The 16,391-nt window shown below is 46.6% G+C and overlaps 1 protein-coding gene across 1 annotated transcript in view; it reads right to left on the reverse strand.

The window, feature by feature from the left end:
• Positions 1 to 7,511: 7,511 nt before the first annotated feature.
• ZNF777 (zinc finger protein 777) overlaps positions 7,512 to 16,391 on the reverse strand; it is a 29,197-nt gene continuing 20,317 nt past the window's right edge. Inside the window, exons 5-6 of the mRNA XM_053553657.1 lie at positions 12,353 to 12,604; positions 7,512 to 9,070 (exon numbers count right to left, since the gene is read on the reverse strand). Coding sequence (XP_053409632.1) covers positions 7,917 to 9,070; positions 12,353 to 12,604 — 1,406 coding nt within the window. The 3' untranslated portion in view covers positions 7,512 to 7,916. The remainder of the gene's footprint in view (positions 9,071 to 12,352; positions 12,605 to 16,391) is intronic.

A 16,391-nucleotide genomic window follows, 5' to 3' on the forward strand; every position in this document is an offset into this window, starting at 1 on the left:
TGTACATTTTCTTTATAATAATCTTTCACCCAACTACTTCTCTGTTAAACGAATGGCTTCTTAGGTCCCAACTTCAGAACTTAAGAAGAGGAGCCTCTTGATGCAATAGATAGCACTCTACCCAAAGTCCCTAAGGAATAGAGGGGCTCAGTCTAACATGGGGGTGGGTGGGTAACCCAGCAGTTGACACCAGCCTGAGTAAGAGCAAGACCCTGTCTCTACTTAAAATAGAAAAAATTAGCTGGGCATCTCAGCAGGTAGCTGTAGTCCCAGCTACTTGGGAGGGTGAGGTAGGAGGATTGCTTGAGCCCAGGAGTTTGAGGTTGCTGTGAGCTAGGTTGAGGTCATGGCACTCCAGCCCAGACAACAGAGACTCTGTCTCAAAAAATGAAAAAAAAAAATGGCTCGGCGCCTGTAGCTCAGTGGCTAGGGCACCAGCCACAAACGCTGGAGCTGGCGGGTTCGAATCCAGCCCGGGCCTGCCAAACAACAATGACAACTACAACCGAAAAACAGCTGGGTGTTGTGGCGGGTGCCTGTAGACACAGCTACTTGGGAGGTTGAGGCAAGAGAATCGCTTAAGCCTAAGAGTTTGAGGTTGCTGTGAGCTGTGATGCCATGGCACTCTACCCAGGGCGACAGCTTGAGACTCTGTCTCCAAAAAAATAAAAATAAAAAGTAAAATAAAATGGGGGTTGGATTGGTGCTCTTATTGCCAATGCGCCAAGCAACATGACTTCTACCTTAGTGAGGTGAATGGTGCCCCCTGTCCCAGTGTTGCCTGGGCTGAGCACTTCAGGCAGCAAACTGGTTTCAGACTTACATGCAGTGATCAGGGGATAGCAGAGCTCCAAATCAGAGAGAAACAGTAATAGTTTGCCTTCTTTAAAATTAATGATCCACATTGAAGTTGGGAGGCAGTGCATAACAGTGGTTAACAGAACACATTTTGATTTGTTTGATTTAAACTTAAACACACTTAAGTTTAAATTCTGGCCACGTGAACTTGGTCTCTGAACATGATCTATTCAAGGGGACACAAATACTGATTTCACAGGTTGTTGCAAGATAAAATGAAATGAAAGCATTTAGTACTTAGCACAGTGTCCAGAACATAGTAAGACTTAGTGAGTTGTAGTGATTATTATTATTATCCTTAATAAACTCACAGCTAGGTCTGATTTCTGATTGGAAGTTTTCGTTTAAGGTCACTATTACACTTGATAGTGTAATTGTAGCCAAAATGCTGAGTAGTGGTAAAGTCACTGTCAGTAGTACTAAGTTTAGTTTTTCTTTCCTTTTCTGTCTCTCCCTTCCTTCCAGTCCTTTCCTTTCATCTTCTTTTTTTCCTTTTTTAGCCCGGAGAAGTCTTTTCTAGAAATCAGAAATAAAGGGCAGATCTACATTTTAACTCGAAATACTCATTTCAAGTAACCCAACTAGAGAGGGTAGATGTAAAATAGATTTAAAAAAATTTTCAATCTAGAAGTTCCCACCATGATGGGGAAGCAACAAGAGAGGCTGCCGCAGGCAACATGCTTTCCAGGCTTTCCAGAAAGCTGGAGGAGAGGCCCTGGCCTGACTCCGCGTTGCCCTGGCAACAGTGGCCTGGAGGGCCTCAGCCCCTGATCCCTTAATCTGAGGAGCTGCCACCGTAGTGCCTCAGGAAAGGTCTCCCACAGACACCTGGCTAGTTCACGCTACACTGACTAACAAGGGATGTAGAAAAGATGGAGACGTGGCTCTTTCTGTCAGAGATAGCTGCTGTCAGATCTCCCTGGTACTCCCAGGTTTTCCACATTGCCAAAGGTTTAGTTTACAGAATTAGGCAGCAAAGTCTCTACCAGATTCTAAGTGCTGTCAAGGCAGCGGATGGTTTCCTAATTTTGTGTTTCTCCACGGAGTCCACTATAATGATTTGCACACACTGGTACTTAATAAATACTGGGGGAGGGGGCTGAAAATGAGCATCCCCTAAGGTGCCAGTCCTGGACCCTGCCCCATTTGCCACCTCTAGAAGTGAGCTTCACAGGTGACCCAACTCTTCTCTTCATTCTCCAGCTGTAAGATGATAGCATTTGACTCTAAGGCTTTTTTCTGCCTCTAAAGTTCTTTTTTATTCTCTTACTACATTCACCATTTTGACAAACACACAGAGCATGCTCTGTTTGATACATGCTGTTTCCCTCAATTTTATCTTAAGTCAAGAAATCTTTTGGGAAGCCCAGGTGGCAGGATTGCCTGAGGCCAGTTCTAGGCCAGCCTGGGCAGCATAGCAAGACCTCATCTTTATAAAGAATAAGAAAAATTAGCTGTACATGGTGGCATGTGCCTATAGTTCCAGCTACTCGGGAGACTGAGGCAGGAGAATTGTGTAAGCCTTAAGGAGTTCAAGGTTGCAGTGAGCTCCATGATCAAGCCATTGCACTCCAGCCTGGGCAAGAGAGCAAGACACTGTCTTAATAAAAAAGAAAAAAGGCTTGGTGCCTGTGGCTCAAGCGGCTAAGGCACCAGCCACATACACCTGAGCTGGTGAGTTTGAATCCAGCCTGGGCCCACCAAACAACAATGATGGCTGCAACCAAAAAAATAGTCGGGTGTTGTGGCAGGTGCCTGTAGTCCCAGCTACTTGGGAGATGGAGGCAGGAGAATCGCTTGAGCCCAGGAATTGGAGGTTGCTATGAGCTGTGATGCTACAGCACTCTACCCAGGGCAACAGCTTGAGGTTCTGTCTCAAAAATAATAATAAATAAATAAAAGAAAAAGAAAAGGTTGGGGGCAGCACCCGTTGCCCAGTAGGTAGGGCGCCGGCCACATGCACCGAAGCTGGTGATTTGAACCCGGCCTGGACCTGCTAAACAATGACAATCGCTACAAAAAAATAGTCGGGCATTGTGGTGGGCATCTGTAGTCCCAGCTACTTGGGAGGCTGAGGCAAAAGAATAGCTTAAGCCCAAGAACTGGAGGTTGCTGTGAGCTGTGACACCACAGCACTCTACTGAGGGTGACAAAGTGAAGACTCTGTCTCAAAAAAATAAAATAACATAAAATAAATGGGTGTAATGATACATAAATCAGCATTAGGAAGTCTATAAATTCTTTAAAAATAAACAGCATTCCATAAATGGCAGTTATTCTTTCTGGCACACAACACCATGGGGTTATGGCAATATAGGAGTTTGAAAGTCTGACCTTCTAAAATTAAATTAAGGGCACCCCAGGAAAGCACTGTAATAAAGTACTGGAAAACCCCAAGTTGGAGAGCACCACCTGCTGCAGACCCTGGTGTGTGGCTGAGAGGTGAATGTAAACCCTGCCCACCCCCACATTAGGACCACAATGGAGTTGCCTGTGTGGTTTGATTTGAACTTCACACCACAATAATTTTCTGCTTCGCCAGTTGAGGAAATTTCTTTTTCAGAGATTCATTCTTTTAGGATATAAAAATAGTCCCGTACTAACCTGAACGTCTGCTTTACTAAATTAAACCACCATTAGCCAATAAAGACATTAGAAAACTTTCAATGAGCCCCTAGGATGTCTTTACTATGTATTCTTTCTTATTTATCCCTCAGAACAATGGCAACTTTATTATCCCCATGTAACAATGAGGAAATTGATGTTCCATTAATTGACTTGTTCAAAGGCATGCTACTGTTAAGTTTAAATTCCTATCTGTTGGACCTTAGGGGCTGTCCTCTGTTTGATGTTGGCCTCTGAGGCTAGCGGAGATTACGGCAGGTAGAAAGTGAGAATTGCATTTCTCTAATATATAGAGATGATGAACATTTTTTCATGTGTTTGTTAGCCATTCGTCTGTCGTCTTTAGAGAAAGTTCTATTCATGTCTCTTGCCCATTGATATAAGGGATTGTTGGCTTTTTTCATGTGGATTAATTTGAGTTCTCTATAGATCCTGGTTATCAAGCTTTTGTCTGATTGAAAATATGCAAATATCCTTTCCCATTGTGTGGGTTGTCTCTTTGCTTTGGTTATTGTCTCCTTAGCTGTACAGAAGCTTTTCAGTTTAATGAAGTCCCATTTGTTTATTTCTGTTGTTGCAATTGCCATGGCAGTCTTCTTCATGAAGTCTTCCCCCAGGCCAATATCTTCCACTGTTTTTCCTATGCTTTCTTTGAGGATTTTTATTGTTTCATGCCTTAAGTTTAAGTCCTTTATCCATTTTGCACCAACCCAGGAATGGATTAACAAGCTGTGGTATATGTATACCATGGAATACTATTCGGCCATTAAAAAAAATGGAGACTTTACATCCTTCGTATTAACCTGGATGGAAGTGGAAGACATTATTCTTAGTAAAGCATCACAAGAATGGAGAAGCATGAATCCTATGTACTCAATTTTGATACGAGGACAATTAATGACAAGGTTATGGGGGGGAAGCAGAAAGAGAGACGGAGGGAGGGGGGTGGGGCCTTGGTGTGTGTCACACTTTATGGGGGCAAGACATGATTGCAAGAGGGACTTTACCTAACAATTGTAATCAGTGTAACTGGCTTATTGTACCCCCAATGAATCCCCAACAATACAAAAAAAAAAAAAAAAAAAAGTGAGAATTGTGGTGCTATGGGGAGAGGGAGTTAGGCTAGGAAAGGGGGTTAGAGTACAGAGAGGCCCCAGAAGCCCAGCTCCAGGTAAGGTGTGCCAGTCTTGAGATAACATTATGTCTCTTGAAGGACTTCAAATGGTGTTATCCCAACAGACAGAGACACAAGTTCTGTGAACAGGAATAGGGCTGTCCTAGTTGATGCAATAAATGAATTTGGGGCCAAATGTGGTGGATCACAGCACTCTAGGAGACTGAGGCAGGAAAATCTCTTGAGCTCAGGAGTTTGAGACCAGCCTGAGAAAGAGCAAGACCCTGTCATGTGGCATGCACCTGCAGTCCTAACTACTTGGGAAGCTGAGGCAGGTGGATCCCTTGAACCCAGGAGTTTGAGGTTGCTGTGAGCTAAGCTAAGGCCATGGCCCTCTAGCCTAGGTGACCGAGCAAGACAGCACTGCAAAATATATAAATAAATAAGTTTGTTTTTTAAAGTCCCAATCTTTGACTATATTAGTTTTTTTGTTTGTTTCTTGAGACAGTCTCAGACTGTCGCCAGGGGTAGAGTTTGTGGCGTCATAGCTCACAGCAACCTCCAACTCTTGGTTTCAAGTGATCCTCTTGCCTCAGTTTTTTTTTTGAGACAGAGTCTCACTTTGTCATCCTTGGTAGAGTGCTGTGGCATCACAGCTCACAGAAACCTCAAACTCTTGGGCTTAAGTGATTCTCTTGCCTCAGCCTCCCAAGAAGCTGGGAATATAGGTGCCTGCCACTATACCTGACTATTTTTGGAGACAAGGTCCTGCTCTGGCTCAGGCTGGTCTCAAACTTGTGAGCACAGGCAATCAACCTCCTTGGCTTCCCAGAGTGATAGGATTACAGGCGTGAGCCACTGTGCTGGGCCTTGTCTCAGTTTTTCTATTTTTAGTAGACACATGGTCTCACTTTCTGCTCAGGATGGTCTTGAACACCTGAGCTCAAGTTCACCTCCACCTCCCAGAGTGCTAGGATTACAGGCATGAACCACCACACCCGGCCCTATATTTGGTTTAATTCTTTAAAAAATCAGATTTCCTAGGAAAAGAAAACTTCTCAAGCACCATTCTCATTTGATCCCAGGGTTACCTGAAAAATTCATATAACAAATGAAGTCATTCTCTGAGTCTCTAACTTCGATTCTAGTCCAAACCTCCACAGTTTCAACTTGAGTTGAACATCTCTAGTACTCTGGTGAAGATCTGGGGCACTGAGAGCTCCCGAGATGCCTCTGCTAATATCTCTTGAGGGCTTCAAATATCCTGATATTCAAACATTTCCCTTGCCATCCCTTCATCCTCCACCCACCAGTTCCATCGTCTGTGATCTGTTCATGGGCCATAGCTGTTCTCCTGTGTCCTGTGACTATGTTAGGTTTCCTTGCACGGCAATTTTGGTCCTGTGAGACCTATTTGCATCGTATCTCTTTCCTGCTCAATAATCTTTAATGGTTTCTCATACAAGATCCAATTCAAACTCTAAAGCCTTGAAGTCTTAGATTCACAACCTTCTCTGCACCCCTGATCTACTCAAAGCCAGTATTTGACCCTATTCCTATACAAGTCCTCTCTCCAGCTCAAGGTTTAATCCGTTACTGCTCCTAATTGCACCTGGCACTAACTTTGCAAACTTTTGCTTTTACAATTATCCCCCACCGAGAAGGCCATCTTCATTTTTCTCATCTTAGAAATCCTCCCACAGACCCAGCTCAGATCCCGCCTCCCAGGGGAAGCTGTCCTGGACTCTCACAGGCTCCCTCCACATGGCACCTGGCATTTGCTGCACACTACAGTGCCCACCAGCTCTCCAGGTGATGCTGGAGGTCTCTGTGGGCAGGGACTGGCCTCCCTTCCAGCCCTTCATGCCAGCTTAGACTCTCCTTCCTCCTCTGACTGCCATCCCTCATGTCCTGCCATCAACCTAGAAATTTTCAGCATAAATGAAGTTAAATCTCCTCAAATGTGAGCTCTTGGGACATCACTTCCCTTCTCTCTGCATCAGTTTATACATCTTGTATAAAGAAGAGGGAGCTGACATCTCTGTGGTCCCCTGAAAATCAATAATGTATCTATCACCTTCTCCTCCAAATCCTCTTCTTTGAACCCCCTTCAAGCATCTTGCCTTCAGCCACTGTCCTCAGGCCTTTAGGGAAGCCCAGCCTCCCCAGTGCATGAGGCCACACTCTGCTAGCCACCATGAATTGTGCCTTCAAATGGCCTGAATTCTCTCTGGGTCACTGCCAAGCCTAGCAGCAGGGCTGCAGAGAGAGTAAATCACTTTGTTGGAAGTGTCATATCCCATAGAGAGAGAAAAAGCCAGGGAGTGATCGGAAACGGATAGCTAGAGAAATCAGGGTTCCTTAGTGCAATCAACAAGTCTAGAGAATAGCTTTGGTGCAACACTGGAATAAATGTTCCCACTGCTGCCTTCTGTGGCAACCAGCAAGCACCCCTTCCCAAGGCCTCCGGGCCAGCCGACTCCTTCAGCAGCTCCATTTCAAACTGGACAGAACCTAGGCTCTGAGGGAGGTGTCCAGCTTTTGTTACAGCTCATTCCAAAATGTAATCTCTCCCGCTCATTCCAAAACTGTCCCTCTCTCTGGCCATGCTAGTTCACTGGTGCCTATTCCATCCCGAACCACGCGGTTCTCGCGGACTCCAGAACACGCTCCGTCTGCAGACAGGACCTTGTGCCCCTCCTGACTCGTTACTACTTCAGAGTGGTCAGTTGCTTCTCTCCTTTCCGATTTTATGATGGGCAGATCAGCATCTCCTCTTAACCCAACACCGGGATAAGCCTGTAAAGCCCAAATGGAGCCTGTCAACTGACACTAGCACGCATCTCTGGGGCCACCTTCTTTCTCATCCCCTCCCCTTCAAAACCAAACAAAAACGGCAAACAGGAAACGCTCGTCTTTTAAAAATTACTCTATTATTATCAAATAAAACCACAGTATCCAAAAGGTAATTATAAAGTTCTATTCCCAACTAAACGGCCCTGCACCGCCCCTCCGAGTGGCCGGCGGCCAAATCACTCCCCCCGTGCTGATTGGTTTCATCCATTTTATTGTCAAGGAAATTAACAGCCCGAAGGGGTTCCCCAGGTCCGCGCCCTCCCCCCTAAGGCCCCCCAAAACGCTGCAGCAAGCGACTGGTGTCACTACCCCGTGTCCTTGGGAGGAGGGACGAAAGAAGAGGGGTGCTCACAGCAAAGGGGCTGGGGGGCGCCCCGCCCCCGCCCGCTGGGCTCGGCCGAGGCAGGTGTCCCGGGTGCGGGGCTCGGTCATGCAGCCGGCAGGGCGGCGGCGGGGCGCGTGCTCACTCGCCCGTGTGGGTCCGCAGGTGGTACTTGAGCGACTGCTTGTAGCGGAAGCACTTGGCGCAGTGCGTGCAGGGGTAGGGCCGCTCGCCCGTGTGCGCGCGCTGGTGTTCCAGCAGGTGGTGCTTCTGCGTGAAGCGCTTGCCACACTCAGCGCAGTGGTAGGGCCGCTCGCCAGTGTGGATGCGCCGGTGCTCGAGCAGGTGGTGCTTGCGGATGAAGCTCTTGCCGCACTCGGGGCAGGCGTGTGGCCGCTCACGCGAGTGCACGCGGCAGTGGTTGGTGAGCTTGGACTTCTCGCTGAAGCTCTTCTCGCACTCGGGGCACTTGAAGGGCCGCTCGCCCGTGTGAGTCCGCTGGTGGCGCAGCAGGTGCGATGGGCGGCTGAAGCTCTTGCCGCACAGGCTGCAGATGAAGGAGACCTCGTGCTTGCCCGCGTGCACGCGCTGGTGGATCACCAGGCTGATGTGCAGGCGGAAGCTCTTCTTGCACTCGGGGCACGTGTAGGGTCGCTCGCCAGTGTGTGTGATCTGGTGCTTGGTCAGGCTCGACTTGTGGCTGAAGCTGCTGTCGCACTCGGGGCACTTGTAGGGCTTGGGGCCGCCGCTGCCGCTGCCGGAGCTGGGTGACTTGGGGCGTGGCTTGAGCGCGTGCTTGGGGTTGAAGGTGGGCCCGCGCTCAGGCGAGCTGTAGCCGCCGCGCACCCGGTGGATGCGCTGGTGCAGCGTGAGCTGTTGCTTGTGCCGGAAGCTGATCTCGCACTCAGCGCACTCGTAGGGCCCCTCCTTGATGTGGTTGCGCTGGTGGATGATGAGGTTGATCTTCAACCGGAAGCTCTTGCCACACTCCATGCAGGTGAAAGGCCTTTCCCCACGACGGTTCCGCTGCTGCTGGCTCGAAGCCCCGCGGTTCTCATGCCGCTCCCCATGGTGCGTGGTCGGCGCCAGCCTCTTCACTGCTGGGTTCCCCAGCTGCAGGGGCGGGGGGCTCTCCTCGCCCTCGGGGGACATCTCCCCGGGCAGGGAGGTCTGGTACATACTGGCCTCGTATCTGCCGGACAGCTGCCCCAGGGACTGCAGGTGCTGCGGCAGCTCATCTTCTTCCTCCTCCTCTTCCTCCTCATCTTGTTCCTCTGTCTTTATTACGATCCCCTCTGCTCCAGGGACAGACAGACAGACAGAGAGAGAGAGAGAGAGAGAAAGAGAGAGAGACATTAGCTAGTGCCCAGAGGCCCTAAGCTGAAGTTACAGCACAGCCATCACCCTCCGCTGCAAACGCTGTGTATATATTGTTGGCCCAAATTCCTTCTTTTGGGAAATGATTCCTGTCTCTACGGCCCGTGTGCCCCACCCCCACGGGGCTGGACGTGTAAGACAGTGAGGCCTTGGTGTCTGATTCAGGAATAAGTTCCGACCTAAAACGGGCCACTCAAGAACCCTTCCTTGGAATTTTATCCGGAGGATGCAAGGGAGATAGATTCTTGGTGGTCAGGATGGGAAGGTGCACACGGGCTGCTATTATGAGAGCTCCGAGATCCAACCACGCCTTAGCTGGCGTACTCATGATCCTACCAATTATTTCAGTGATAAGCACCCCTTTGTCATTTAGGCTGCTTTGAAAGTTGGGTTTCTACCAGCTGTGCCAAAGGGGTTTGACTCCCAAAGCTCTCGGTCTTCTCTCTAAGGGAGCCTCTGCCTGAGCTCTGCTGACTAGTCTGCTGGACACCTCTCCTCCAGAAATCTTCCCCCCCCCCGCCCCCCACTCCCCTCCACGTCTCTGTGTCTGCTTTAATGGTCTCAGCCCATAGCACTCCAGCCTCCTCTGAGCCACTGTAGTGGGTGTCCCTCCCCAGCATTAGGAACTCTGCCTTCTGTCACATCTCATGGATGGATGACTCTCCCCAGTTAGGCTCTACCAGCCTTGAAGCTGGATCAGGTGTTTTTTTCTCACCATTCCCACAAGCTGTGGTGTGTAGTGCCATGTACACACCAAATGATCCCCACCCTCTAGCCTGGTCCTTTAGTGCCCAAACAAAGGTAAGTTATATAGTGACCCGCGAGAATGAAAAGTCTTAAGAAAAAAGGAATGGCCTCTGGCTCCCATTTGAATTTTGTCAAGTGCCCTGTACTTATTTGGCACTCCCTAAACACTGTTAATTGGGGAGTGCTATTTTTAGTCACTGCGTGACATAAGAAAGTCACTCACCTTCTCTGAGCCCATCTGTAACCCATAGTCTGTATTTTCAGGATTCTTAAAAACAAATGGCTTTTTTCAAAGCATTTTCACACCTGTTCTTTCTTTCCAGGTGTGTAGTATCTTATAGGATAATTAAGAATGATCCCCATTTCAGAGAGGAGGCATCCGATCCCGGAGATACTGAGTGATGTTTCCAAATAGGCCTTTTCAGAGGTTGTACTTTAGGGCCATCTAGTTTACACTTCAACTGACAGCAAAGAAACAAGCTAGTGACGTTGGGGACTCCTCTATTCCTCCTCCAGTGCCAGTAAACTAAGGTGTTAAAATTAGGACACATGTGTGCTGACTCAGTAATGTTGGGATTCTCAGCAGGAAGTGATTCTTGGAGCATGACGCCTAAAAGATCAAGGAGGAAGCAGGCTGTATTTTCTCCTGAAAATACAGAGTTAGGTATGAAAAGCATAGGGGAAAATAGTACTCCAAAAGATCCAAACTCTCCTTGAACATCAGAGTTGCTTTTTTCTTAATGACATGAGAAAAAATGGAACATATGGTCCTAAATTAGGACTCAAAACTCCACAAACAACTGTTCAGTAGTTTTCTAAGGTTCTACTAGAATTAATGGGGAATGCTCAAATGGAATTTATATTACGATGCTCCCAATGCAGCACATACTCAGAATATGCCTTATGTCTTTCCCTGGTTCTTTTATGAAAGACAATGTGGCGTGTCTAAAAAGACTTCTGAAATGTCTTACAGTGATTTAAAAATAAGAAGTTGGGCGGCGCCTGTGGCTCAGTGAGTAGGGCGCCAGCCCCATATGCTGAGGGTAGCGGGTTCAAACCCAGCCCCGGCCAAACCACAACAAAAAATAGCCGGGTGTTGTGGCGGGCGCCTGTAGTCCCAGCTGCTCGGGAGGCTGAGGCAAGAGAATCGTGTAAGCCCAAGAGTTAGAGGTTGCTGTGAGCCATGTGACGCCACGGCACTCTACCCGAGGGCGGTACAGTGAGACTCTGTCTCTAAAAAAATAAAATAAAATAAAAATAAGAAGTTAGGTCCACATCTTTTGATGAAGAAGGATGCCCATGATATTTTATTAAGTGCAAAAAGGCAAATTATAGAGGAATTATCTGCAGATAAACTTAAAAAAATTAAATCAACACGATCTTTTTAAAAATCTAGATAAACGGATGTGGATATATTTCTTTTCTTTTCTTTTTTTTTTTTTTTTTTCTGTTTTTGACTGGGGCCAGGTTTGAACCTGTCACTTCTGGTATATGGGGCTGGCACCCTACTCCTTGAGCCACAGGCACCACCCAGATGTGGATACATTTCTAAATATAAAAAATAAGATACAAATATGTGATGGTTAATGCCTCACACATAAAACTACAAGTGGGTCCTATCAAATTTTCAAGAACACAATTCCTATCTTATACATTTTTTTCATAATATAGAACAAGAGCAAAAGCGGTCCGGTTCATTTGATAAGTCTTATATAACAGTGTTTCTTAAACTAGATGAGGATAATTCAAAAAAAGAAAATTTCAGGTTCATTTTATATATGAATACAGCTGGAAAACTGCTGAATAAAATATATTACCTAAGTGCAATGGTGTATTCAAAAAAACTATGCCAAGTAGGGCTTTTCCCAGGACTGCAAAATAGTTTAGCATTTGAAAATCTATCAGCAAACCAGTCCTGGGATCAGGACACAGTGAACCCACTTCCTGAGTGTTGTTGAAGTTAGAGCAAGAGTGGGCAGAATGGTGACATTGAGGCTTTGTAGGTAAACCAGAATGATGACTGGGTTCAACCCAAGAAAGCCAGTACCATAGTCATGTTTAAAAACATGCTCTCTAGGGTGGAAATCTTTAGGTTAGTTGAGGACACAAGTGTGGCAATCAAGGACACCTCAGGAGAGGGGAGCTCTAGCTTTACCATTATCTATGTGGCCTTGAAGACAATTTATTTGGCCTCTGCCTGTTGTACGTGGGGGATTGGACAGATTTATCTCTAAGATCCATTTGAGTCTTACCTGGTCTTGGGATATAACGACTTCCTTCCTAGCCCAGAGGCAGATTCTTAGCAAACCCGAGGCAAGGCACCTACACTTGAGGCAGTGCTGGGGCTCTTTCAAGCCTGTCATCCCCTCTGCTTCCAAGTCCCTTTCTGAGGGAACCACAGCTTTTCCCAGAAGCCGGACCCCAGCAGCACCCCCTCTGCAGCTCCATCTTACCTGTGCAGCTTCTCTGCTGCACCAGCATCTGCTTGAGTTCGCTGAACTCGCTGGATCCTTCTGTGGACTCCTCCAGCATGTTCTCCTGCTCCTGCATGTCCAGGTCTGCCTGTTCCCCGCAGGGGTCACCGAGCTCTGAGTCCTGAAAGCCGTGTTCTTCTACTTGCCCCATCAGAGGCTCAGGCGTCTCCAGACTCTCCGAGCCCTCGTCGTTGGTCTGCACCTCGATCTTAATTACGATCCCATCATGTGCTGAGGGAGGGGAGGAGACAGAACATGTTCATGCCACCTGTCCTAGTTTCTGCAACCATGGCATTCACATTTCAACGATTCTAATTTGGGGGAGCCCTAAGGAAATGTAATATTGAGTCGGCAGTGAGTACACATAGAATTTTCTGGACACTCTGTAGCCTTGAACACCAACACTAACTGGAGTCAAGAGATGCAAGTTTGTTTTCCTTGAACCCCACAGTTTCTAAAAATATTCAGCGTGGTCAGGGTTTAAAGAGGCCCTCCTTCCCCTTCCTAGTTAGGCCAGCTGGCTGGCACATTCAACAGGGTTTCTCACTCACAATCAAGTAGAATGAAAACAAGGCGCCCACCACCTCCCCACTCTCACCTTTGGCCCCAGCCCCATACACATGTACCATAGGAGCGTTTGGGTTTGTTTTAATTAAACAGCATCCTGTTACACACATTGCCCTGAATTTGTGTTTTTTAGCTTGTCTGTAGGTTTGTAGGTTTGTAGGTTAATTTCAAATCATCCTTATACATAAATGGGATTATAATACATATTTTTGGTTTAGTGCAGTTTTTTTTCCCCTTCCCCCTTCTCTCACTTCCCATTTCATGGCTATGGGGTAGCTAGTGTAATTAGGATTTTTCTCCATGCTTATATATAGTTATTCATAACAATACATATACATCTCTATTTTCTGGCCATTACTGGTGTTGAAATAAAATTGTCTTACGTCTCTCCTCAACATTCCTTTTCTCACTCAAATACCTTGTAGAAATCTCTTCAAACCAATTTCTACAGCACTACCACATTCTTTTTAAAAGCAGCATGTATCCCATCAGAGGATAATACTTTAATTTATTCATTCTTTCCCTAATGGAAAAGCACTCACTTTTTGTTCCCCGTCTTTTGCTGTGGTGAACAATACTGCAGTAAATATTTATTTACTCACATTTCTCTAACCACGAAATATTGGCTTTATTCCTAAAAGATTCCTAGAAGTGGGGCTGCAGAGTCAGGAGGTGTACATATTTTTAATTTTGACAAATGTCATCAGACCGCTTTTCTTTTTTTTTTTTAAGAGACAAGAGTTTCACTTTATTGCCCTTGGTAGAGTGCTGTCGCATCACAGCTCACAGCAACATCCAGCTCTTGGGCTTAGGCGATTCTCTTGCCTCAGCCTCTGAGTAGCTGGGACTATAGGCGCCCGCCACAATACTGGGCTATTTTTTGTTGCAGTTTGGCTGGGGCTGGGTTCGAATCCATCATCCCTGGTATCTGGGGCCGGCGCCCCACCCGCTGAACCACAGGCACTGCCCTGTCTGTTACTTTTATGTGTGGCACATTTTGCACACATGAAAGTCACCCATGGCTTTTCAAAAGTTTCCATATGGTCAGTTGTGTCCCTGTTTCTTTTTATAGCTCCAGGGTTTTCTGCCTTAGTTAAGAAGTCTCCTCTGGGCAGCGCCTGTGGCTCAGTGGGTAGGGCGCTGGCCTCGTATACCGAGGATGGCAGGTTCAAACCCAGCCTTGGCCACACTGCAACAAAAAATAGCCGGGTGTTGTGGCTCCCATAGTCCCAGCTACTGGGGAGGCTGAGGCAAGAGAATAGGTTAAGCCCAAGAGTTGGAGTTTGCTGTGAGCTGTAACACCACGGCACTCTACTGAGGATGACAAAGTGAGACTCCGTCTCAAAAAAAAAAAAATTGAATTTGGGCGGTGCCTGTGGCTCAGTGGGTAGGGTGCCAGCCCCATGTACCAAGGGTGGAGAGTTCAAACCTGGCTCTGGCAGAACTGCAACAAAAAATAGCTGGGTGTTGGGCGGCGCCTGTGGCTCAAGGAGTAGGGTGCCGGTCCCATATGCCGGAGGTGGCGGGTTCAAACCTAGCCCCGGCCAAAAGCCACAAAAAAAAAAAAAAAAAGCTGGGTGTTGTGGTAGGCTCCTGTGGTTCTGGCTGCTTGGAAGGCTGAGGCAGGAGAATAGCCTAAGCCCAGGAGTTGGAGGCTGCTGTGAGTTGTGACACCACAGCACTCTACTGAGGGCAATGGAGTGAGATTCTGTCTCTAAAAAAAAAAAAAAGTCTCCTCTGGTCCTAGATGGTCCATCTGGTCTCCTAGGTTGCATCCCAAGGTTTTTATTATCTTATTAACATTTAGGTCTTTAATCCACTTGAAACTTATTTTTATTTGTATGCTGTGAGGTAGAGATTCAACTTTATTTTCTTCTATTTGGGTAGACTTGTGTGAGTGTAAACCTTACACACTGAAAATCACTTCCTTAGTTGAGGAAATGTGTCATGCATAAACATATTCATTATTCACTGAATGTTTATTAACAGATATTTTGGGGCACAGACAATATGTCTGTCATACGGTGTTCTAATGCTTGGGATATTAAATAAATCACATTGTCAGAAGGTGGTAAGTGCTGTGGGGAAATCAGAAGTCTGGGCCAGGCACAGTGGCTCACACCTGTAATCCTAGCACTCTGGGAGGCTGAGGAGGGTGGACTGTTGAGCACAGGAGTTTAAAAGCAGCGTGAGCAAGAGCACTACTAAAATAAGAAAAAAAAAATAGCTGGGCATGGTGGCATGTGCTTGTAATCTGAGCTACTAAGGAGGCTAAGGTAGGAGGACCACTTTAGCCCAGGCATTTGAGGCTGCAATAAGCTATGATGATATCTCTGTACTTTAGCCAGGGGCCAACAGAGCAGGGGGAAAAGGGAGGGGGCGGTCAATGAAGAAGCAGCTGCAGCTCTGCCCTAGGGAAGCTCCTCACATTCTCCCACCAAATCCAAGTACTCCCCATCCAAAGTGACCACCCTACTGAGGAACCAGACCACTTTGTCAGCTACACACTGCTGCTTATGACCCAGGGCTGGGTGCCTTCTGATGCTTGGTGATGCTTTGATTCCTCTCTGATGGGCCAACCCAACTCGTTTGGAGGAAGACAGGGTATAAAGCAGCTCTGATGTTCCCATGTCGCATGTCCCACAGCTTTGAATGCAGACCTTTGCTATTTCCCTCCAACTGAGGGCATCTCTCACTCTCTCTCCAAAGACATTTCTACCCTATTCTCTATTAAAAGAAAAAGAAAAAGTCATCCACATTTACATCCTCAACTTCACCCTGCGCTAGCTCAAAGTTACCATCGTTACCTCCCTCCCCTTGCTCTCCAATCTCAGGAAAAGTAGTGTTCCTCTTCCCCCCTAGAACTGAAATCCTCGTCTTTCTTTCCTGGAATTTTGCTCATTAGTTTTATCCCCTTTCCTCCTTCATCTTCAATCCTTGTCTCTGCTTCTTCCACAAACACAACCATGACTCCAGCATCAGGGAAAAGTTCTTTCCTGACTTCACAAACCCTTTAAAATATTTTGCTTGCCTACACCTTAAAATAAGTTTTCAAACTATGCACCCCTCTGCACCTTCTTGGATAAATATGTAAAATGCATCAGTGACTGCAAAAGATGTAATTTCTGAAGTATTGTAAATATTGATATTTTGAAATAAACTCTTCCATCACCCTTTAATGTCACCAACGGAATCTAAGAACCCTAGCAATTTTAAGCCCAACATTATTCACTTAGAAAATACATGAACAAGTTCTTCTTTGATAGCTGGAATTTTTATATCATTCCTTTTCACCTTGAACTTCTATTTCCATTCCCACTTTGCCCACAGAATTTTATCCTAATAGAACATATTTTTAGGCTTAGAAGCCTTTTACTCATCACTTCATCTACCTGTCTGCCACAAAAATGTGTAAGTAAATTTAAGGTTTCATTTTGCTTTCATTTCTAAT

Source organism: Nycticebus coucang, chromosome 11 (genome assembly GCF_027406575.1).
Source record: "Nycticebus coucang isolate mNycCou1 chromosome 11, mNycCou1.pri, whole genome shotgun sequence".
Taxonomy (NCBI): Eukaryota; Metazoa; Chordata; class Mammalia; order Primates; family Lorisidae; genus Nycticebus; species Nycticebus coucang.